The sequence below is a fragment of the Apium graveolens genome, chromosome 6 (genome assembly GCF_009905375.1).
Source record: "Apium graveolens cultivar Ventura chromosome 6, ASM990537v1, whole genome shotgun sequence".
NCBI classification, from domain to species: domain Eukaryota; kingdom Viridiplantae; phylum Streptophyta; class Magnoliopsida; order Apiales; family Apiaceae; genus Apium; species Apium graveolens.
Window position 1 is genome coordinate 75,013,258 of NC_133652.1, and position 24,000 is coordinate 75,037,257.

At 33.5% G+C, this 24,000-nt stretch overlaps 1 protein-coding gene across 1 annotated transcript; it reads right to left on the reverse strand.

Annotated features, from left to right (window-relative positions):
* Window positions 1-14,093: 14,093 nt before the first annotated feature.
* On the reverse strand, window positions 14,094-17,907 carry LOC141667527 (protein NSP-INTERACTING KINASE 1-like). The gene is made up of 11 exons (XM_074474051.1): window positions 17,535-17,907; window positions 17,287-17,419; window positions 17,122-17,193; window positions 16,893-17,036; window positions 16,733-16,804; window positions 16,590-16,649; window positions 16,264-16,361; window positions 16,009-16,158; window positions 15,575-15,916; window positions 15,097-15,476; window positions 14,094-14,654 (listed from the first exon to the last, which is right to left on the reverse strand). Exons 1-11 carry the CDS (start codon window positions 17,632-17,634, stop codon window positions 14,331-14,333), a joined length of 1,875 nt encoding a protein of 624 aa, XP_074330152.1. The 5' UTR covers window positions 17,635-17,907; the 3' UTR covers window positions 14,094-14,330.
* Window positions 17,908-24,000: the final 6,093 nt, after the last annotated feature.

The window sequence follows — 24,000 nt, forward strand, 5'->3', positions numbered from 1 at the left end:
TATTCCATATCATCATCTTCATTGGCTCCATCAGCTGCCCAGTCATTTTCCTGAGTCAGAAAAGCCCTTTCCTTTTGTTTGAGCAATTCGAAATATTTCTTTTTGTAATCCACTTGCTCAAATTTCTTCTTTTCAGAAGTTGGCTTTGTGCACTCACTTGCAAAGTGTCCACTTATGCCACAGTTATAACACTTGAACTTAGATTTGTCCACCATGTTCTTGTTTGGCTTAGTAGCTCTATTTTTTTTCTTGAATTTCATCTTTGCAAACCTTCTGGACAGAAAATCCAGATATTCATCAACATCATCATAGTCATCTTGACTAGAATTGTCTTCAACCTCAACAGCTTTCTCCTTTCCCTTGCTTGATTCTAATTTGCTTGTGCCAGTTTTGAGACTTGGCATTATCTTTTCTTCATTCCTAGCTTCAGTTCTCTCATTGTCAGCTACAAGTACAACTGATCCACCTTTTCTCTTTCCCTTCTCCAACAGCTCATCTTGCTCCATCTCAAGTTTATAGGTTTTCAAAATTCCATATAATCTTTCAAGTGTGAAGTCCTTATAATCTTGATAATTCCTTAGTGAAACAGTCATAGGCTTCCATTCCTTTGGTAGAGACCTCGAAAATTTTAGGTTGGAATCATTGACTTGGTACACTCTACCATACAGCTTCAATCCATTCAACAGTTTCTGAAATCTATTGAAGGTATCATTCAATGATTCTCCTTCTTCAGAATTAAAATATTTATATTGTTGAATGAGGTGCTACATTTTATTTTCTCTAACTTGTTCAGTACCTTCATAGATAAGTTGCACAGTATCCCAAATTTCCTTAGCAGTTTGGCTCTTAATGACATTATCAAACATATATTTGTCTAGGCCATTAAACAGAATGTTCATGGCCTTCTTGTCCTTGTGAAACTCTTCAATATCTTCATCAGTCCATTCTGCTTTTGGCTTGGGAATTAACTGTCCAACAGCAACTATGGCAGTGGCAGCTGTGGCCACTTTGTGAGGGATGTGAGGACCATTCTCAATGCAGTTGATGTAGCTTTCATCTTGAGAGAGAAGATGTAGATGCATCTTCACTTTCCAGTGATGATAATTATCTCCTTCCAGGATTGGAATCTTCACTCCAATATCCTTCTTAATCACGATGTTAGTAGAATAGATCTTTAAACTCTTTGTATGTCAAGAGCTTGCTCTGATACCAATTGTAATTCCCAAGGAACTAACAATAAGATTTACAAAAGGGGGGGTTGAATGTAAATCTCAAAACTTTTTCAAGTTTTGAGCAGTTTATAAAGCAAAGTGTTATGATGAACAGATGTGTGTGAATTGCTTTGAGTAGGTGCAGATAGATGTATATTTAAGACACAAATGTAAAGAACACAAAGGCTTCAAAAACTTTTCTGGTGGATTTGTTGTTCCACCAGAGATGTGTATTTCAGAAAATCTGTGATACAAAGAATTGATCACAGCTGCTTCCTAGTACAAACTAGATGATTTTCTCTCTAAGTTTTTTTAAACAGCTCTGGAAAATTCACATCTAATTACTAGCTGCTACTTGGTTTATAAATCACCAAGTTTACAAGTGAAGACAAAGATAAAATGCAATTATAAAATAGTTCTTCACATGTTTCTTCTTCATTTCTCTATCCAATGCAATCTAAGATAATCTGTGAATCTTTGAATACTTCCTTGTTTGCACCAGAATGGAAATGCTGCTTTTTCTTGATTCCTCCAAGAGGCTACCACATTCCAATTGTCTCTGTCAACCCATGTGCCTCTGTCAGCTTATGAATTGTCACTATCAACTGCTATGGAACTGAGAATCCGTTGAAGCTTTCATCCATTGATGGCTTTATCCGTTGATGCTTTAGTGACATCCGTTGATGCTTTAACAGTTGAAGCTTTATCCATTGATGCACTCATCCGTTGATGGATGTTATCCGTTGAAGCTTTAGAGACATCCGTTGAAGCTTTGTTTCTCATCCGTTGAAGGCCTTTAATCTATCAGTTGATACTACTTCATTTATACAAGATTACAAGGAATGAAATATTTACAATTAGCCCTCCTATTTACATATCCACTAGTAGTTAACATGACTTATAATTTCCCACAACTTCTAAGAATTATAACTTAAATACAAAGACTGAAATGTGCTACAATACTAAACTTGTTTCTAAGTAAAGCTACTCCATCAACGGATAGCCAAGATGGTCTTATCCGTTGAGGCTACAAACACTAGATTTCTACTTAAGTATTTTGTTTAACTTATCATCAAACTAATACACGTATTCCTAACACCTTGCCCTAGGTTGATTCTGCTGTGGTGATGGAGGTAATGACAAAACCCTTGGAATGCTGGCTGCCATAGCTGCTCCTCTACAATCCTTAACAATATATCCCTTTTTTCTGCATTGGAAACAGGTAATCTATGTCTTCCCTGTTGGGCATTCCCTAGAGTAGTGTCCCTTTTTCTTGTATTTGAAACACGTGACATTTAGTTTGTTACAAATTCCCGTATGCTTCTTTTCATATGTCCTGCAATCAGGTATTGGTGATCTGATGATTCTTTGTTGACTTGGGGCTTGGAGTCGGTTACCCGTTCTCTGATTGCCTTGTTCTGTCCTTCTAAAATTTATATTTTTCCGGGCTTAAAATCCCGGCCTCCTGTTGGAACGGTTCTGAAAACTTCCTTGTCCCTTTTCCTTTTGGGACGTCTTACTTTCACCTTCAATAATCATGGCTTTCTGAACCACGGCCGTATATGTCATCAGTTCAAATACTGCCACTCTGCTACGAATCCACGGCTTTAATCCTTGTTGGAATCTCTTGGCTTGTTTCTCATCAGTATCAACCTGCTCCAGAACAAACCTAGCCATTTCTATAAATTTTGCTTCATATTCCGTGACTGGCATATTCCCTTGCTTCAATTCTAAGAACTTTATTTCCATCTGGTTCTTCATATAGCGGGGGAAATACTTTTCCAGAAAAGCTCGGTGAATCTATCCCAATTTATGACGTTATCGCCTTCTAGCGCTTTCTTGGTCTCTCACCAATAGTTAGCTTCTCCCCTCAAGAAATAACTAGCAAACTTTGTCTTCTGGTATGCTTCCACTTTTACCAGTGCGAACGATTTCTCTATCTGCTTCAACCGGGCCCTAGCTTTAGTGGGATCCGCTGTACCTTCAAATTCCGGAGGCTTTACCGGCTGAAATTATTTAAAGGTAACGACAGGTACAACTGGTGGTTCTTGTGGCTCAGGACGAGGTGGCTTCTGTAACATCTGCTACTGGAACTGTTGTTGCTGCTGCTGCATCATCACCATTTGTTGTTGCATCAGGTGAAACATTTGGTCCATATGGTGGTTGTTATTATTTTTCCCTTCAGTATTATCATTGAATGACTCGGTTCTGGTCTTTCTTTTTGGTGCCATTTTTCTGGTAATAAAATAAAGGGTTCTTTTAATAATAATTTATTAAACAGGTGATAATGGATAAGGAACAATTTGTCTGGTATTAAAACAGGGAATTTAAACAATGGATAATGGAAAGAAAACAATTTGACAGATATCAAAATGAGGAATTAAAACAGTTCAGAACTTAAACAAATCATTTGAAATAATTTTAAAATTTCGAATAATAGATGGTACAACATTGTTTTATATAAAACAGAATTTGAGATATGGAAAAAATGTAAAACATTAAAGTAAATGTAAATGCTATAAAGAATGAAATTTAAAATACAAACAAAGTTGAAAAAGTTTATATATTATATATATCTGACACCAGCTTCAGGTGTTAGTGCTTGATACAAAAGGTCTACATCAGATATGCCACAGCTACTGTTGCTACATGTCAAAACTAGATACTACACACATATATGCCCAATCACACTATAATATGCTGCCTCTATCTACATATGGAACATATGATACAACCCCTCTGTCTAACTGGCTAATCTCAGAAACCTGGTGGTACACAGTTTATCTCCCGTCGGATCGAATCTAAAACTGTCTCCACCAATCTCATGGCTTGGTAGTACACTGCATCAGTACAAATGTCCTCCTGACTCAGCTCTCCAAACTCCTGCGAAGCCGCCCGATAAACCTGCCTGAGTCTCTCTCTCAGCACATAATCTGGTTGCAGAGCTGTCACGGGGCCATACTCACGTCTCTCAAACAATCCAAGGATCTCACTGCACTGAGCTCTCCACATCTGCATATCCTCTCTCATCCTCATATACTCATGATACGGCACTGTCTGTGGCTCTCTAAGATCTGTCTGCGATCCTCGGGAAGGTAAGGGCACAGGCTGATTAATGACCTGCTCATCCATGAACTCAATAGGTCAAAACTGGTAAATCCGCACTGGAGCATATATGGCTAAGGGAGCTGGAAAGAACGCCGATGGTATATGAGGCTCTATCAATTGAGAATCTGGATGTACATATGGCTGCTAAAATGGAATCTCTGGCTCTGGCTGCTGGAAAGGTATCTCTGGCTCTAGCTCATCCAAATGTGAAAAATCAATCAGGTCAGGTATCTCTAACATCGGGAACTCAAGAGGTGGTATCAGAGGTATCTCTGGCTCAAAGTATGGGAAAAAGTCTATAGGATCAGGACCTCTGGAACTGGTGGATCCACAGGTGCTGCTAGAGGCATAGACACTGGTGGTATCACTGGTTCGGACACGGTCCTCTCAGATGATGATGAAGTCATCTTATAAAATAACAATAACACAAGAAAAGGTCATTTCCCATTCCTAGAACTTACAAACCCCTAATCTATAAATTAATAAACCCTAATACCATTATTCTTATCTTATCTTAATTTTAATGTTCTTGTTTCAGGGACCAAAACCTATGCTCTGATGCCAACTGTAGTACCCTCCAAATTCGGGGTCTAGACCTGGGGGATTACTCGCCACTAATTACCTTATTAAACCTGTACAATAATAATATAAACATATAATCACCCATTTCTACTACTACTCAGGATCTTTTGAGGTTAAGGTATGAAAGCAAGAACAACTCACTAACTTTATTACAAACAACCCAAATTAATAGTCTTACAAACCTTCTTTATTACAAACCATTTATCTACACAAGTTATAAACTAAGTTTCTTTTATTCAACCAACATCTACATCTACTTGCACTACACCTGCTCAGGCATCTCAAAACTCTCTTCTTAAATTGGAATTAGCATCCTTGGTGCCAGGGGGTCCCGCCGTCTGACCCGCTTCTTGACTACTCGAGTACGGATGGGTTTCATTCTCGGCCTTACCTGATATACGATCCACTTCGGGTAGTTCACGGTTCCCTATCTTTAGCTTGATCCGCCTTGTTGGTATTTGTATCTTTATTACTTATTTTGATGTTAGAATAGAAGAATACAGGTTGAGAGCTTCAAATTGACTACTCGAACGTCTGATTGGACACGAAAATCACCCCGAAATTGGCCTTTGATTCTTGCTTGCTAAGAACCCTAATTGCAGAGAAATTGGGGATTTTCTTGATTTTATGAATTTTTTGTAAATATTAAATAAATAATTAATAGAAAATCAGCTATTTATAATTGTAATAAAAATACCCCTAATAAAAATTTAGGCCCTAATTATATCCCTAAATAAAATTAATTGGCCCTTATTAACGATTTTTGGGTATTAATTTTAAATTTTTAAATATCCAATAAATACAAAATATATGCCAAAAATTGTGAATAATATAAAAATATAAAGAAAAATAATACTTGATAATTTCATGATCCTATAAAAATAAAAATGTGATTTTGTGGGGCTTTTGACACCCGAAGGGGCCCGGAAAAGCCGTTTTCGCGAAACAAGAAAATTTATAAACAACTGGATGTTCAGAATATCACTATGGTATAAGCCATACTAGGAAAAATAAGGCCAATAATTTTATATGAATTATCAGCTATTAAAACACTGTTTGGGCCATACAACTTTGATATAAAAGCATTTGACTCATAATAAAACACCCGATAATTACCTGGGATACATTCTAACAAAATAAAACACACGTAGCATATAACATCTAGGGTTTTATAACTCAATACACTTAATGACATAATAGAACACATAAATCATCTTTATTAAGATATAATACAAACGTAATTTCTCAGTCGTTACATGATTTGCCCTTATCACCTTCATTCTTCTTATTACTGTTTAAGGCATCATAGTCAAGGCCGATAGCTGTGTTAGCACATGGCTTGTTCTTCTCATGATACTGACCAACTAATAGAGAAGCATTCATGAAAGACTTCAACTTTACTTCATTATTTTCTAATATTTCCCTCAACACAGCTTCTATTTCACTAGCACACTTCAGCTTGTTCTTTAAATATTCATTTTCTTGCTTGACAGTTTCAAGCTCAACAAGCTGCATTTCCAAATTTTATTTCTCAATCTCAAGTTCCTCAATTATTTTTATAAAAATAATCTCACTTTCTCAGTAGCTGCCACCATGCTTGTTTGTACATGAAACATCTCCGCATTTATCTTTTCAATAGTCTCCTTATATTGACTAGCATTTAAATCAATAGTGGTTAAAGTTAGTACCTCTCATTTTAAAGTGGATGATTCTCCATGCTCAAGAGCCATTAGTGCATAGTTTCCAACTTCTTCATCCCCATCATCATTATCAGTATCATCCCAACTTTTTCCTTCTGCAATATAAGCTTTTCCAGACTGTTTCCTCAAGAGCGCTTCATACTTTGCCCCAATTCCAAATATGCCTTGTCCTTCTTCACCTTCTTGGACTTCCTGCATTCAGTAGAAAAGTGACCCAACTCATCACAGTTGAAGCACCTTATGTTTGATCTATCCACAGATCCAGTTTTGTAGCCACCTTTGCTAGCTGAATTATACTACTGTCCCTTGTTCTTGAAAAACCTTGGCTTCTTGACTCTTATGTTTGAAAATTTCCTATCCAAGTAAGTCATGGATTGGTCCATTTCATCTAGCTCATCCAAGGTGTAGTATTCATCTTCCTCCAGCTCCAAAACAACTTACTTCTGACGTCCTTTGTTCTTTTGTTCCACAGCTTGAATAATTGGAACTTGATTATCTTGCTCATTTTCACTTTCTTCACTGTCATGTACAACCAAGGCACTGGAACCATCAACCACATGTCCATGATTTTCCTTTAATGAATTTATTTGCAGCATCTCCAATTCATAAGTTTTCAAGATTCCATACAGAACTTCCAGTGTCATTCTGCTTAGATCTCTTCCTTCTCTAATGGCTGATATCTTCTGTTCAAGATGGCCAAGAAGAGCTATCAGGAACTTTAGGTTAACCTCCTCAGCTTCATAATATTTATCATATAGCTGCAAGTAATTTATTAATTTATTGAACCTCTCAAAAACTTTAGTAATTCCTTCTTTAGGCTTTGTCATGAATCCCTCATATTGGGACACTGGTATTCTTATTTGGTTGGATCTAACTTCCTCTGTACCTTCACAAAAAATCTCTATTATTTCCCAAATCTGTTTAGATGTGTCACAGTTTACAATATTGTTGTACATGATATTGTCAAGTGACTCTATCAGAATTAATTATAGGCCACTATCTAGAAAGACTTTCTCCTTCTCAAATTTAGTGTATTTTGAAGGGTCCTTAATTGCAAAATGAGTAGGAATGACCATGTCTCCATCTGTAGATTCATCGACCTTTTCCATGGGGGTGAAAGGACCATTCTTGAGAATCTAGATGTATAATGGATTGGTCATCCTTATGAACAGCATCATTTTCTTTTTCCAGAGTTTAAAATTGATGTTGTCAAAGGCTGGTATCTTAATACTGCTTATCTTCTGTGCATTCATACTTCCAAGATTTTATCTGTTTTCTTTCAGATTTTGCTCTGATACCACTTGTTAGATATTGAGTACAACACAGAAGGGGTGAATGTATTTTCTTGATTTTTACGCTTTTTCAAACTATTTGGATATGGTGAACAAAGCAGTCTAATTTGTAAAGATATTGTGTTTAACAGAATTAATAAAACATGAACAACAAATACAGTATTTTTAAAACTCACTTAACTTTGTATTAAAATTAAGTATGTCTTACTACAAATTTCTTGGTTCTTTGTAAGTAAATAACTCAACTTCTATCTTGAGAGAGTATAAAAAAAATTAGATCTGTTTGTTACTTTTAAAATAAAGGACCAGTATTTACTTTATAGAGTAGTAAACACGGGTTTACACAGCATTCAATAAGATGAACTAAACCCTACTATAAGTTATCTCTAAAACTTTCCATTTCTGGATTAGTGAATCCTTGCAAATCTTGTAGGTTTGTGACCTTCCTTTGTTATTTAATCTTGGCCCTTGATCTTGCACTCTTCAAGCTGCTTTTCTAGACTTTTCAATCTAAGTGATTAGATCGTTTGTTGATTGATAATCTTGAATCTTTAACTTGTCTGCATTATGTACTTGAGGTTCATATCAAGATCTCCAGTTTGTTGTATAGAGAACTGACATCTCGATAAGTATAATGGTTTATCGAGATTGAGTTCTCTATAATATTTTGATTTATCGAGAAATCTGAGTTCTCTATAAGTGATTTGACTTGTCGAGGTCTCTGAGTTCTCTATAAGTGTCTTTGACTTGTCGAGATCTCTGAGTTCTCTATAAGTGAACTTGGCTTGTCGAGGTCTCTGAGTTCTCTATAAGTGTCTTTGACTTGTCGAGGTCTCTGTGTACTCTGTAAGTGAACTTGGCTTATCGAGGTCTCCCAGTCTCTGCATGTAGAAATGACTTGTCAATATCTCTGAGATCTCTATATGCATTTTGACTTGTCGATATCTCTGAGATCTCTAATGAGAAATTGACTTGTCGATATCTCCAATCTTCATATCTTCATTTTAACTTGTCGATATCTCAAAGTTCTCTAAATGCAGAAATGACTTGTCGATATCTCCAATCTTCGCATCTCCATTTGACTTGTCGATATCTTTGAGATTTCTCCATAATATATTTTGGACTTCTCGATAAGTCATTCTGGAATTCTCGAATGACTTCTCTATATGACTTGATTTGTGACTTGTAGATATCTTGACTTAGAATATTTTTCCTAAAATAGATTTATTCAACTCCAAGCTTCTTCACCTTTTCTCCAGAGGCATGATCTTGTTGATCTTCTTCCAGAGTTTATTCATAGTCTTGAGACTGTTTATAGAAAAATACTCCAGTCTGATCTTTAACATTTTTACAGACTCAAGTAATACAATACAAAATACAAATTAAGACTATCATACAACTAAATCTTAGGGCTGTCAATGTGACTTAGTCTTGTTATAATACATGCATGTCTTGCACAACAAACAATTTCGTAAAAAAGTACTTTTGTATTCATTATAGACCCGACAATTTTTTACACGACACGAAAATACAACACGAAACGACACGAAAATTTTGTGTTTGATTTTGAATTTTAGGTTCACAACACGAAAATACATGAACACGAAAGTTGACGACAAATATTTCGTGTCGGTATTGTGTTTATCCCTCGGGTACACGACACGACACGAGGTACACGATATAAATAAATAAATAATATGAATTAATATATTTTAAAATTTATTTCTGGATCATAAATTTTATACACAAAATACAATTATTATTTTCACAATACAATTACTTTCAAACTCCTATAAATCATTTTCACAGTATAATTTATGGGCTGGGTTGGGGACTTGGTCCGTTGTTGGGCCTTATTTTGTGAGTAGACTATAGAAGTGTTGAATCCCGACTAGTCAAACAGAAAATAGGCAGTCATACAAAATTTTAGGGTTGAGAGTCTGAGACTTGAGCCGCAACCGCTAACTCGGACTCCAACGAGATATGCGAAAAAATGACAGATGTAGCCGATTTATTATCAAATTGTACTAAAATGACAACTCTGCAAAAACTGGCCAAATATGGCCGATCTAATCTGCCGTTTTTGAATGCGTATTATATCCCCTCTTTTCCCCTCACTCTAAATCCCCCCCCCCCGTCCCTTCCTGTATGCATACAATATATAAATATATATGTATATGATATCCTTCCATACTTCCACCCATCAACAAGAACAACGGTAAACTATACAAATATCAGCATCACCGATGTAACAACAATCGTCAAAACCCAGAAATTTATATTTGTAAGGATACCCCAATCTATTATGCATATCAAGTGTATATATAATCTGGATACCTTGTTGGTATATGTGTATTCCCTCAAATTGATAGTAATACCCCTTTCTGAGATGCGTAATCTTGATACCACACTGGTAAATGCGTAATGAATCGGCTATAGTTGGCCACCAATTTCAAACATGCTATTATTGTTACTGCCTATATGAAATTGGTCATAATTGGCCTTCTCCAGAGATATGCTTAGCAGTTGATTAGATTTGATCAGCTGCTGAGAGAGAGAATAAAGCATTTGTGAAGCAATAATCTATACCTGCAAATACATTTCAAAGCAAAAGAAAATAATTAATCTCGGACATACAAGTAGAGGTTGTTTGATTTGATTTTTTTTATTATATGTAAATGTGTGTTAGATTTATTTGGTTGATTTTGGTCTAGTCTAATTAAATTATTAATTATGTAGTTTATTTACTTTTTGCGGAAATAATTTATTTAATGTTGAATTTGTACCTGCAGTGCCTGAAGAGATGAGGCTATGCTACTGAATCAAGATTGTGGAGTAGATTGTGAAGTTTGTTGTTGTTCTGGAGCTATGAAATTGACATGAATTTATTTTTATATATGTTTAACCAAAATTTGAACATAATTTGTAAAATTTTAAAATTTCGGAATTCATTTTGTCATGTACCAGTTCGTGTTTATTTCGTTTATATTTCATTTTTTCATTTTTTTGTGTACCAATTCGTGTCGTTTCGTTGTCGTGTACATGAAAAGTACATGAAAATTTTCGTGTACTACAATTCGTGTCTTGTCTACCCGTTTTGAACTCGTGTCGTGTTTGTATTAGCAAAACAGGTACACGACTTAAATTGGTGTCGTGTTCGTATATACTCCCCAAATACACGAAATACGAAAGTACACGATACGAGTACACGCAACACGAATGATTTGCCAGGTATAATCCATTATCCCCCATTATTCATTGAGTTAAATTTTATGAAGTAACTATCTTCAAGACCAAATACGTTCTATGAATTATTATTACAAAATCGTAGTGTTTTTTCAATCATTCCACTAACAAAACATATTATTCCCAATTAAAATTAAAATATATTTAATTTTTAAATATTTTAATAAAATTGCAATATTTTGATATATTTTTAGAAGAAATAATGCGTGCATCTGATGTAAGTAAAGAAGTTAAATTCAAAATAATGAAAACTTAAATAATTGATACTTGATAGTTTGATTATGGTTGACTAATATAGAATCAAAAAATGTAATAGAACCTATGATCTTATTATTTAAATCTTGTTAAACATGGGGTACAAAATTGGTGTTTAACTATGAAAATAACATAGTAACATGTTTGAATAATTTTAAATTCAAAATCTTCACATACTAGTATAAATTTGAAATTTATAAATAACAAGTTAAATGATGTCATTTAAAAATTTATCATTTAAAATGAATTAAATATTTTGAAACGCAATCTAAAAGAAGTCTCACAAGATTATGCTATATTCTTACCGGGGGTAAGCATAAAAATCCAGAACTTCTAGCCGGTTTGGAGCACTTTCTAAGACAAATTTTCAAAATTTTCGGTTATTTTTACGATCAAATTGGATTGAACCATATATAACGGTTTTACAGAATATTAAGATAGACAGGATCGTTTGAAATTTCGGAACAGACCAGACCGTGATTTAACGGTTGGATTGGGTCGATAACGGTTTGAAACCTAACTAAATACATAAATATAAAATTTATTATTTTTGTAATATTTATAATACAAATATTACATGTAAAATACTAATTTGAAGATAATAATTATAAAATAAATATATAAAGTATAAATAAACTTGATTAATATATATATATATATATCCATAAAAAATGGTGTATCTATAATCTTTATTAATAAGCGAAATCATGTATAATTTGGTGTTAAAAGTACCAAAGTAATAGAGTACCAAATTTTGGTACTTACCTCACATAAGTTGACTTCTATTCTCTATAAACTTTGTTTTTAATACAAATCGACTTCAATTCTTCGTAAATTTAATTTTTTTTTTCTAATTAGTGTTCATCCAATCGTCTATTTATTTCATAAATTAAAAATATTTTTTAAATGATTTATAAATTATATTAAAAATTTATTAAGTTACGTTAAATTAAGTAAAATAACTTATATTTATTTTTAATTTTGGAAAAACTACAAACTACTAGGTAAACTACTAACATGAATTGACTTATATTTTCTGTAAACTTTATTTATTTATAAATTATAATAAAAATTTATTAAATTACGTTAAATTAAGTAAAATAACAATATATATACTTTTATTTTGAAAAATTCTAACTACAAAGTAAATTATTAACAAGAATTGACTTCTATCCTCTGTAAACTTTATTTTCTATAGTATTATTTCAAAAATAATTAAGTAATAGCAAATGACTTTAGTAACATTTATTAACTTTTAAACTGAAATTTATTGATTTAAAGATCGTATTTGTTACTGTCCATCACAACATTTATTTATTTAAATTAAAAAAACATATTTTAACAGTAACAGATTTATGGGTTGTATTTAGATAAGTAATATTAAATCAAGTTTAATAACATCTATTTAATTTTAATTTTAAATTATTTTTTATCGATAATTAAGTAATATTAAATAAGCTATATTGAAAAGGCTAATTATAAGATAATTATCGAATTATATTAATTAATATTAAATTATCTAAAGAACAAATAAACTATATTGAAAATGCTAATTATAAGATAATTATCAAATTATATTAATTAATATTAAATTATCTAAAGAACATATATTTGGTTAATAAGATAGAGATACAATTCGTTTTACAAAAATAAAACTAATATGTTAGATTTCTATATCAAGTAAAACAATGCAAAACTATAATTATAGTGGAAATTTTCGTAACGGTTCGATTCTTTTTAACCACATAACTATTTTTTGCAAATAATAATTTAATATTTGATATTAATATATTAATTTTAATTCGTGTTTCGCACGAATTATGAATAATTCTCTACAAATATTAATTCGATATTTTTAGTCTCGGACCCGAGTTTCGTTATCAACTATCTATACTAATAAGCGTCCCAAATCTTGGTACTCACTAAAAAATTATATAACTATTTTTAAAATTTTATATAATAAAATCTCAATTGACAAAAATTAACTTTACTCTCTGTATATTTTATTTTTCTTCAAATTTTATTTGTTGTTGAACATCCAAGCGTCGGTTTATTTTAAAATAATCGTATTAGTAAGTTAACATGTCAGATTTATATAAGTAAGTAATGAGGTGCATGCATAACTACAAATATACGGTGAAATTTTAGAGTTATACTTAATTTCAATTATTTGATACTATTATTTTTATTTTTGGGTCTGTGCGAAGCACGAGTTATCAACTAGTAATTATAATAAATAGATTAACATATATTGAAGATAACGCCATATTTGGAGATGAAAACCTGGTCGAATCGTAAACTAACAAATTTTGTTCATACCAAACATAAATCAAGTCGAACCACAAAAAAACGAAAAAGGCAGGTTGGTCTGGTCCGATTTGGTGGGTTCGACTGTCTTTGCTCACCCCACTCCCTTGTACCAAAATTAAACGTACCATCCAGTTTGAAATGCATCACAGTTTTACAAAACAATGCAATAGTTTTGGAATAATTTAGTTTTACATGTTATTTTATAATAATTTACTATTAGAATGTGAAATTTGGTAGGAAAGAGGAACTTTTTTTTTTACAAATGTGGCTATTTTCTAAAGAATTCTTGTGATGGGAACAACACGAGAGAATAGAAAATAAACTCTTAACCACCTGGATAATTTAATCGTCGTGTGCTCAAAAGTTGTTTTGAGACAGGTTTGCAGGAGTGGAATAATGCTATTGTGTCTGATTACTTCTAAGAAGAAAATTTCAGTTAATTCCTTGAATACAAATCTGTACATGAAAGAGATACCATCAGAGCCTGCACGCTGCACCTATATATTATGCATAATAAGATTACAATCGGCATTTTGGGACTTTTCCCGCCACTTATAACTTTTAACTATAAATTCCTCTCACAACTCTACATTCTCAGCAAACTCCACAACAATAATAAACTCAATTCATCTGGGGCCAGAGAGTTCAATGGCCTGTACATTAATCACTATTGAGTCATCAGTGAGGTCTGAAAATCGCTCTGATGAGGAGAGTTCTTGTGTTCTGTATTTACTTGAGTCAGCTTTCTGGGAAGTTTCCCATCTTTCTACAAGTCCATCACCTTCCAGCATTCGTACGACTTCAGACATTTTCGGCCTGTGACCTGGCAAGTATTGAGTGCACAAGAGAGCCACTTGAACTATTTCTTCAAGCTCGATTAAGTCGTAATTGTTCTTCAAATCCTTGTCAACTAGCGTATCTAGTTTCTTTTCTTGATGTACCCTTTTCACCTGCATTGTTTTCAAAATTTCATGTCAGTGAAACTCACTAATAATATTTAATATTTCCTCAGCTTGGGTCTAGTCTAGGCACAGTTTATTGGACCAATTAATATTTAACCTATATACATGTTATGTTCTATAATCTTTATCAGCTGCATATGGTAAGAAAAACAATAAACACATGGTTGATTACTTGATTCAAATCCTACCAAAGACTAAAGCTAGATTCTTTTACTGGATACCTGAATTTTTGTAGTAATAAATTTGTATCTTTTAAGTTCGTATTACATGTACACTGGCTCAGTTTGTAAGAAAGGCTTGGCTATGTGATTGATTCAGATTTTAATCTTGCTAAAGTTCAAAAAGTTCCCCTCAAATTTCTAAAAATTCAGCTATACTTTTAGAGCTTTGTTTTTAACTTGTGTAAATCTTAGTTATAGAATGTGCATACCCAGTCTAATATGGCTCCTTTCTGATTGGCTGCCTTGCCGAATTCCAGAGCTCTGTGTCCTGTTAATAGCTCAAGGAGCAGAATTCCAAATCCAAAAACGTCTGTCTTCTCAGAGGACTGGCCAGTTGAGAGATATTCAGGGGCTATATGCCCTACGGTGCCCCTTACCGCCGTTGTCACATGGGAATCTTGATGATTCAAAAGCTTTGCTAACCCGAAATCTCCTACAACTGCCTCGCAATAATCATCAAGCAATATATTAGCTGCTTTAACATCTCTATGAATAATCTTTGGATCACATTGCTCGTGGAGGTATAATAGTCCTCTTGCAGCTCCTAGAGCGATCCTTTTCCTAATTCCCCAGTCAAGAACTGGTTTTGCTGTTTAGTAAACATAAAATTAAAAAAATCAGTACCTAAATTCAGAACTCAAAATTTGTGGATTTGAGGGCCAGAAAGATGAAACCATTGTTATTTACCTTTGAGACGCGAAGCAACACTTCCATTGGACATGAATGGATATACAAGAAGTTTCTCGGTGGAAGTCATACAAAATCCGTGAAGTCCAAGGAGGTTTCTGTGCACAGCTAAACTGATCATCTCAACTTCTGTTTGGAATTGCCTTTCTCCCCCTGCTGTACTGCCATCTTTCAGCCTTTTCACGGCCACAGGAGTGCCATCTTGAAGTAAACCTTTGTATACATTTCCAAAACCCCCCTTTCCCAATATGTTTTTATTGCTGAAGTTTCCGGTAGCAATCTGAAGTTCCCTGAGCGGAAACCTCTTTAGATTTCCAAGAGAAACTTCCTCATGATGCCTATCTGAAATTTATAATGAATGCTTTAGTTTAAGAATTTTTGTAATTGTGGACAAAATCTATTGCTTCAAGTAGTCAAATTTATCGAACTTGAACCTTTGACGTCAAAGAAAGTCTGCTTGTTATGCCTTTGCCTCCACCACAACAGCAGCCCAAGTCCAAAGATGAGCAAAGAGATGCACCCAAGGCTTGAGCCTATGGCAATGGAAAGCTTGTGGCTTTTGGCTCTTTTCATATATGCAGCAGCTTCAAGGGCATCAAAATTATTGGTAAGTTGGAAGTTCAAAATGGTGTATATCAACGAGATCCATTGAATTATACTGTAGTAGACTAAAGTCGTATATTACATACTTTGTGTCTTATTCAAAGGCATAGACATGGGCATTAGTGTAGTTCCAAAGCATTCAGGCTCGGTGCCAGTCGCGCAAATTAGAGGGTTTCCTAAAATGCTGAAATAACAAGACAAAAAGTGAGCTAGATCTGCTAAGCAACAATTTCTATATGAAGGGAAGTAAATAGAAAACGTTATGTGTTTGTTCGTTGTTGGCAAGTTATAAGCTACTTGTGAAGTAATGTGAAACATAAACAAGATTGTGAAGTGCGTTCAGGGATCAGAAGCCTCTGATAAGCCTAAAAACAGAGTGAAATGACATGCAAAAATCATGCATGACCCTTACTTGAATTCTTTAGAAGGAAATCTAGGTACAGGAGCACTCAGGTTGTTGAAAGATAAATCTCTGGAAAAAAAATCAGTATCGAATCATCATTGAATATAAATATCAAAAAGATGCAAATGATTAATAAAAGGAAGTGATTTTACACAAAGGTAAGCCGAGTCATATTGGCCAATGATCCTGGAATTTCTCCAGACAGTGTGTTATTATTGAGCCTCCTGAAGCAATTGAGAAACTAGTCACAATCATTTTAATAAAAAATCCTGAATATGATTAAGTGAACAATAGTTTAAAATTTGTGATTACAGGTATTGCAGACTCTTCAAGTGGCTTAAACTAAAAGGAATTTGTCCAGTGAAGTGATTATCAGAAAGATCAAGAGTGTGCAGCTTTCTGAGCCTTCCTAGTTCTACTGGAATTGGTCCAGTAATGTTATTGTTTTGTAAGAGTCTGCAACATATATCACCCATTATGATCAGTCACAAAATTTAGCAGGATTATATAGTATACAATTATATGAACATGAAATACTCACATAATTTCAAGATTTGTTAAATTACCAATGCTCGGAGAAAGAATTCCAGATAATTTTTGGCTAGGAGTTCCCCTAAGAGAAAAACAAAGATTACATATACTAGTGTACTGTAAATATAAATTACCAACATGTACAATAAATTTTGATATTGTTTGAAGGACTTACAGGCCAATGACCAAGCTTTCAGAAGAACAGGTAACCATAGTCCAACTGCATGGATCAACAGCATCACCATCCCAGTTATCAAGAACACCATGAGGATCAACCAAGAAAGCTTTTATGCCCATTAAAGCTTGCACTGTAGTTTTCTTTGTATTAAACTCAAGGACAAAAAAGAACAAAAAAAAAAAAGAAAAATACCAGTGTAAACTTCATCCAAGACCAACTTTAAAGAAGAAAAATTAAATTATTACCTTCAAAGTTTACACCTTTGGAAGAAAGCAAGCCATTTGAAATGCAAGAAAACCAAAGAAATGTGACAAACCAGAACACTACCCCAATCTCACTTTTCATCTTATTCAGACTAATGAGTTCATAAGCCACTATAGATGCAGAGATGTTAGAACCTGCTTATTGTGAGTGGTGAGCAGTTTTGAGAAGAGCTGGAGTAAATATAAGTTGGCTTTCCTTTTGTTAATGTATTAAGCTCTATTTCAACACAACTCACTTCTAGCTTTCCATAACAAAAAAATCAGATTACTTCAGTCTCTGCTTGACCCCCCCCAAAAACAAGAAAAGCACTCAGTCTTTGTGTAGTAGAAAGAGAAGTAGCATGCTCTGTCACTGGGGTCAGGCTTTTTAAAGTACAGAATATTTTTTATATCATTTCCTTACTAAACTTCAAAACAACTAGAAAACACTCTAATCAAATCTAGTTTCTTGAAAGACTTGAAAAAGCCCTTGATGGTTCAATAATTATAGAGTTTCATATTAGTAAGAGTTGGTTTAATTTCTTTCAGATATTCTGAGTATGGGCTAGTGAGTCATTAGTCATTTTATAGCCTAGAAAACTGTGTTTATTTGTTCTTGTCCTGCTGGATTCTTTTGGACTGTATTAGCTTGGAAATTGTTAATGTTATATATTTTATGTCAATATGATGAAAAACATATTATATGGGATGATGGTTTTGCTAGGGACACCAAGGAATCTTAACATTCTCTGAGTTTGGCCATCCATTAAAGTCCCAAATTGTAGCTTTTATATATAATATAACAAGAATTTGAGGATCTCTATGGTGGGAGGTTGAGATTGATGATGGGGTTTAGGAGGTTTGGTCACCTTCTCCTATGACCATATTGAGTACATGGAATGGATAATGAATGTGATGAGAACAACAGCAAATCTTTGTTGGCTCATGTTTTTTTCTGTTAAGAAAGACTTTTGAAAATTTAAATGGTACTTTAATTTTTAAAAGAACACACTTTATGTGAGATTTGCTTTATTGATTCCACAAACCATTATCATTAAACACATTTGCATGACTTCTCACTACCTTCAGCAGACAATTTTTCTAAAAGATAATCAAAAGACCAAACCTTTACATGGCAAAGCTGCTCCCTCTCTATGATAGATTAAAAACAAACCTTTTTTCCCTTTATTATGTGAATTCTTGGGCAGCATTTTAAGTGAGCTTTACTTTCAAATTTATTTTTAGAGGATTGCAAAAATTTGCATGCATAACTTAGCCATGTGAAGGGGATGAATATAGGAGATACTCCAACTCCCCAAGGACCAAACACAAACATATCAGGACCAAATGAGAAGGAAAAATTGACCAAACAGAACAAAAGACCAAGGTGCTCAAATAGTGCAAAATGACAAACTTGACCACTTGATAAACCTCTAAAAACCAAACCAAGGAGAACAAATTCTCACTAAAATCCCATTTAAAGAACAAAATTTGAGAAAAATAAAATATACATAGACCTCATCTTTACATTTAAAAGAGTAGAGCGTTTCTTTTCGTAAAAATTCCGACTCATCTTTAATACAGCTTTGATATATTTAAAACATCTAGGTATGTTTGTCACATTCCAAGTTGAACCACCACAAACAAACATTTTATTTACCACAAACCTGGGACTATTAGATACCAAACCAATAGTTAATGAATCTAATTAGTTTTTTTGTTTGTGATTTGTTGAGCTGCATTACAGTTTTAACATATATAATGATATTATATTATTGGATAGTTTCATTATTATTATAATTTCCTTATTAGATATTTTCCTTATTATATATAATTATTAACTATATAAGCCCCTCTTCAAATGTAATCAAGAACAAGTCTTATTATAAAAAAATCTTATTTTTTCTCTTCTCTCCATATTTTATCATGGTATCAAGAGTTATGGTTCGATCCGGGATAGGTTGATAACGAATTATATCGGGTTGGATTTTACATGTTGGGTTTAAAACATGTGATATGATTATTTTTTCTTCTCGTATTCTTCGTATTCAAATCGACTTTTTTTTTCTTTTTCGGATGATTTTGAGTTTTAATCATGACTATTGTTTTTTTTCTTCGATTTGGTTGAATTTCTCATGGGTAAACAAAATTGATTTTGGTTAAAGTTTGTTTTTTCTACTGGTTTTGGTTGGGACTCTCATACAACTTTTATGCTGGTTTTGGTTGAGACTCTCGTACAATTTTTCTGCTAGTTTTGGTTGATACTCTAATACACATTCTCGTTCTCGCATTGACGATATTGGCTAATATTGTATTTTTTTCTTCTTTCGCTCTCATCTTCATTTATTTTTCCCGTGTTGATGATGGGGTAGCCCTATACACATCTGTATATTTCTCCGTTTTTATGTTTTATTTTATCTGGTGTTCTAGGCACATTAGCCCTTCACGGGATTGGTGTAGGTTATTTGGTGCTCTAGGCACATTGGTTTAGTATATTTGGTGCTTTAGGCACATTGGCTCTGCGAGGGATTGTTTAGTTTATTTGGTGTTAAGGCACATTGGCCCTTTGAGGGATTAGTTTAGTTTATTTGGTGCTCTAGGCACATTGGTTTAGTTTATCTGGTGTTCTAGGAACACTGGCCTTCGCGGAATTTGATTTGATTTGGATACAATCTGAACTGGGATACATTTTTTTATTTGGTTGAGGATTGGATACAGTTTGTTGACTTGGATTCGGTGATTTGGAGTTTGTATTGGGTTGATTATGGAGTTTGGTTTTAGATTTGGATTCAGTTTCGCATGCATTTTTGGTATTATTTTTTTATGGTCGCAGATTTGTTACTTTGGTGATTTAATTGCTTTGTTTTCTCTTGGGTTGCTACGTCTTTCGATGATTTCTCTTTTGTTGTTGCGTCTTTGGATTCGTTTTGAAGTTTTTGGATTTGTTTGGATGCTCTTGAATCTGGTGTTACAGCTTTGGATATGTTTGGTTACGTGACTCTGTATCTTGGTTGGCAAACTTTCGATTCAATATCGTGAGTTTGAGGGGGATATTAACATATATAATGATATTATATTATTGGATAATTTCATTATTATTATAATTTTCTTATTAGGATATTTTTCTTATTATATATAATTATTGGCTATATAAGCCCCTTTTATATTATAATCAAGAAAAAATCATATTATAATAAAACACAATTTTTCTCTCTTCTCTTCGTACTTTATCGTATGGTCATTTAACTCGAAATGAACAAACACATTAAGGGTGCAAAGTTGTATATTCTTAGACATGTCCTTTCCTTAAAAGAGGGAAATAATTGATGGGAATCTTCAAATATTTTGTGTGTAACATAGCATAGGTAGGTACCCTTTTTATGAATGATATGAATTGTATGCATCCAGCTATATGGCTAGTAGGCTGATGAGTGATGACTGATCAGTGACCAGTGATGAAACAAGTTTACTAGCTACCCTTCTCTTACCTATGCATTCTTCGTTTTGTCTTGTAATTTATACTAATTCTGTTCAGGCAGTCGATTACGTTAATAGCCCCTCTCTCAGTATTTTTGGAAAAATAATCACAAAATTTTAATATTCTTTTAATCAATTTGGGTCCTTGCATGTTTAACAATTTAGCCATCTGCATGTCTACTCGACTCTAACACTCCAACCGGGCTGAATTCAGAAATTAATTCCAAAGGAACATCGGCTATATTTTGGGAATATATCCTCATATTTTTGAATTATTAGAGACAGAGACGGATCTGGAGTCCATGGACCCTGTCCCCCTGAAATTTGGATAAATAGCTAGTAGTATGTATCATTATTGATTTGTAATTGTAGCTCCTGTGGTCAGAGTTCTTGTCTTGGGTTCCATTCCTCTTTTCGTAAAAAATTATAAAATATCGCTTTAAAATTTTTAATGGTTGATTAAAATAATATACACACAATTAAACTTAAAAATTCAACTAAATTTTTTCTTTTTTATTTTGTTCGTGTAATTCAATGATAACATAGTGTTTTTTTAATTATTTTTATCTTCATATTTATAGAAAAAAATATGCAAAAATATTATCTCTTTAAGATTTTTAATGGTTGATTAAAATAATATACACACAATTAAACTTAAAAATTCAACTAAATTTTTCCTTTTTTATTTTGTTCGTGCAATTCAATGATAACATAGTGTTTTTTTAATCATTTTTGTCTTCATATTTATAGAAAAAAATATGCAAAAATAAAAATTTCGTAATTTTTTTTCGGACCCCCTAATTTTTTGTTCTGCGTCCGTCACTGATGGGGCACTATCATATTTTTCAAAAAAAAAATATTTGTGAAAAAACATAAAATTTTGTTCTAGGTGGGGACACGGCTTACTAGATCCTCAATAAGTATTTTTTTTTTAAAAAAAAAGAATAGAATTAATTCAATAATGAAAAGCCATACGGCATTTACAAAAACAATCGAGTCGAACAAACATAAAACAGATTATATCGCTGATTAATTTAGTATTTATGAAGACACAATCAAGCGATTTATTGAAATTGATATATACACATGTATCGCATTCACCAAAACCAGTTTGAGTTATCGATCGTAATTACAATCCCATATAAATCTTTATCACTGAATCAAACCTCTGAAAATCCGGCAGATCTAACATCCTTGACATCGAATCACGCCAAAACACACCAAAAACACACTAAAAAACACACCAAACTCTCACAAGGAAAGAATAAACAAAATCCAAATAAATTGTGAACAAATCTCATCCAACAAAGATTTTATCAAACAAAAATACAACCTTGAACGATAAAAATCCTTACCCAGAAGGAGTATTATTGAAAAACACGACCAAAGTAAGGAAAATAGATGATTTGGGGCTTTCCACCTGTGAAAATCGATGGAAGCCCCGAACGGCGGTTAGAAAAAAAAAGAGGCGGAGAGAGCTTTTTTTAGGGTTTAAGGAAGCTAGTATACATGTGCAAGTTAAAAAAGAATTTGTTAGATACTATATAAGTATGTTCTTTAATTATTATTTTTCTCCTTGAACGCATTCAAAGAGCTACCTTCTTTCTGTCCGATATCCCAAAAATAGAGCGACGGAGATACCATTTGCGGCCAATGGAATATCGGAATTTCTCCCTAATCAAGAATTTAGTAACATTCAAGGTTTTAAACAAAGCACAGGCTCCCTCCAAGCATCATAGAAAATAATAATGGATTATTGTCTAAGTAGCTGATGAGGTCTCAGAGGAAAATTATTATAAAGGAAGAGGAGGGTCATACATGCAATGGAGCTGGTCTTAGCTCAGGACATAAGAATAATAGGACACTGCATGTCATCCAAAAAATAGTTTGGGCCCCTTTTGTCCATATATGTAAAAAACATTACACACAGGCACTGCTAAAAAAAAGTAAAGAGTAACTGTTCCATATGGCTGGTAGGTAATTGTCTGGTAAATAAATTACTTTAGCCATCCAATTACTACTACTAAGTACTACTAAACTGCAAAAGTTAAACACAGACACAGTTCTGAAACATTGAAGAGATATATCCAACGGTTCATATTTGTATAAATTATACCTATATAATTAGTCCAGATCTCCCAAAGATGTGTGCAAAATACATAAGCGCTTCTAATAAGGCGCTAACATTTGTTTTCTTTTTATGTGAATACCGGATGAACCAATTATCCTTACCCTGTTTATCGTTATGATGTATGTTGCCAACTTAACAAATTATGTAATGCAAGTAGTAAATTATAATGGGCTTTGTATAGGAGTGTTTTATAGTCCCTAGCAATAGGGGGTCCTGGGAATGAGCCCTTGTGTTAGCTTTTCCCACGCCGATAGTGTGTTTTTTTTTTTGCCAAATTTAGAGCAGATTTCATTAATGACTTAAAAGAGATTCAATCGGGACAAACCCCCAACTGATCATGCAACCAGGTTGAAAAACAAATAGAGCTAAATAATTAGCCATTTTGTTTCCGGATTGCTTAACAAACTGAATACAAATATTCTGAAAATTAAAAATGAAAGTAATGGTTTCCCGGACAATCCAGCACGCATCTCCCCCGAAAACAGTAGCTTCACAATTGACCCTCACATTAATTCGATTGATATTGCAATGTTCAGAGGACTCAGTTGCAACAACGGAGTTTATAGGCCTCATATTATGAACAAATATTTTTTGTGAGAGGTGAGCACATGTGATTTTCACCACCGTTTCAAACGCACCCCAGCTATCTACCTGCCGGACACCAGCTATAGACCTGCCGAAAGTGTTGTTGATGCGAGATATCCAGATCTCCCAATACACCATCCAATTCATTTTCAACACAACCACCACATCGCACAAAGCGAGACACATCGCATAAAGCGAGACAATCAAACACACAAATAATAACTTAAACAGAACAATACGAAAAAACCCAAAATTCAAAAATCTCAGAATAACACC

Excerpts from the sequence above, each read along its gene's own strand:
- LOC141667527 (XM_074474051.1), bottom strand. The coding sequence starts at position 17,634 with ATGAAAAGTGAGATTGGGGTAGTGTTCTGGTTTGTCACATTTCTTTGG. Across the intron at positions 17,037-17,121 it reads TTAACAAATCTTGAAATTAT|ACTCTTACAAAACAATAACA; the intron begins GTGAGTATTTCA and ends TATATGTTGCAG. Across the intron at positions 15,477-15,574 it reads TGTTGCTTCGCGTCTCAAAG|CAAAACCAGTTCTTGACTGG; the intron begins GTAAATAACAAT and ends TTTACTAAACAG.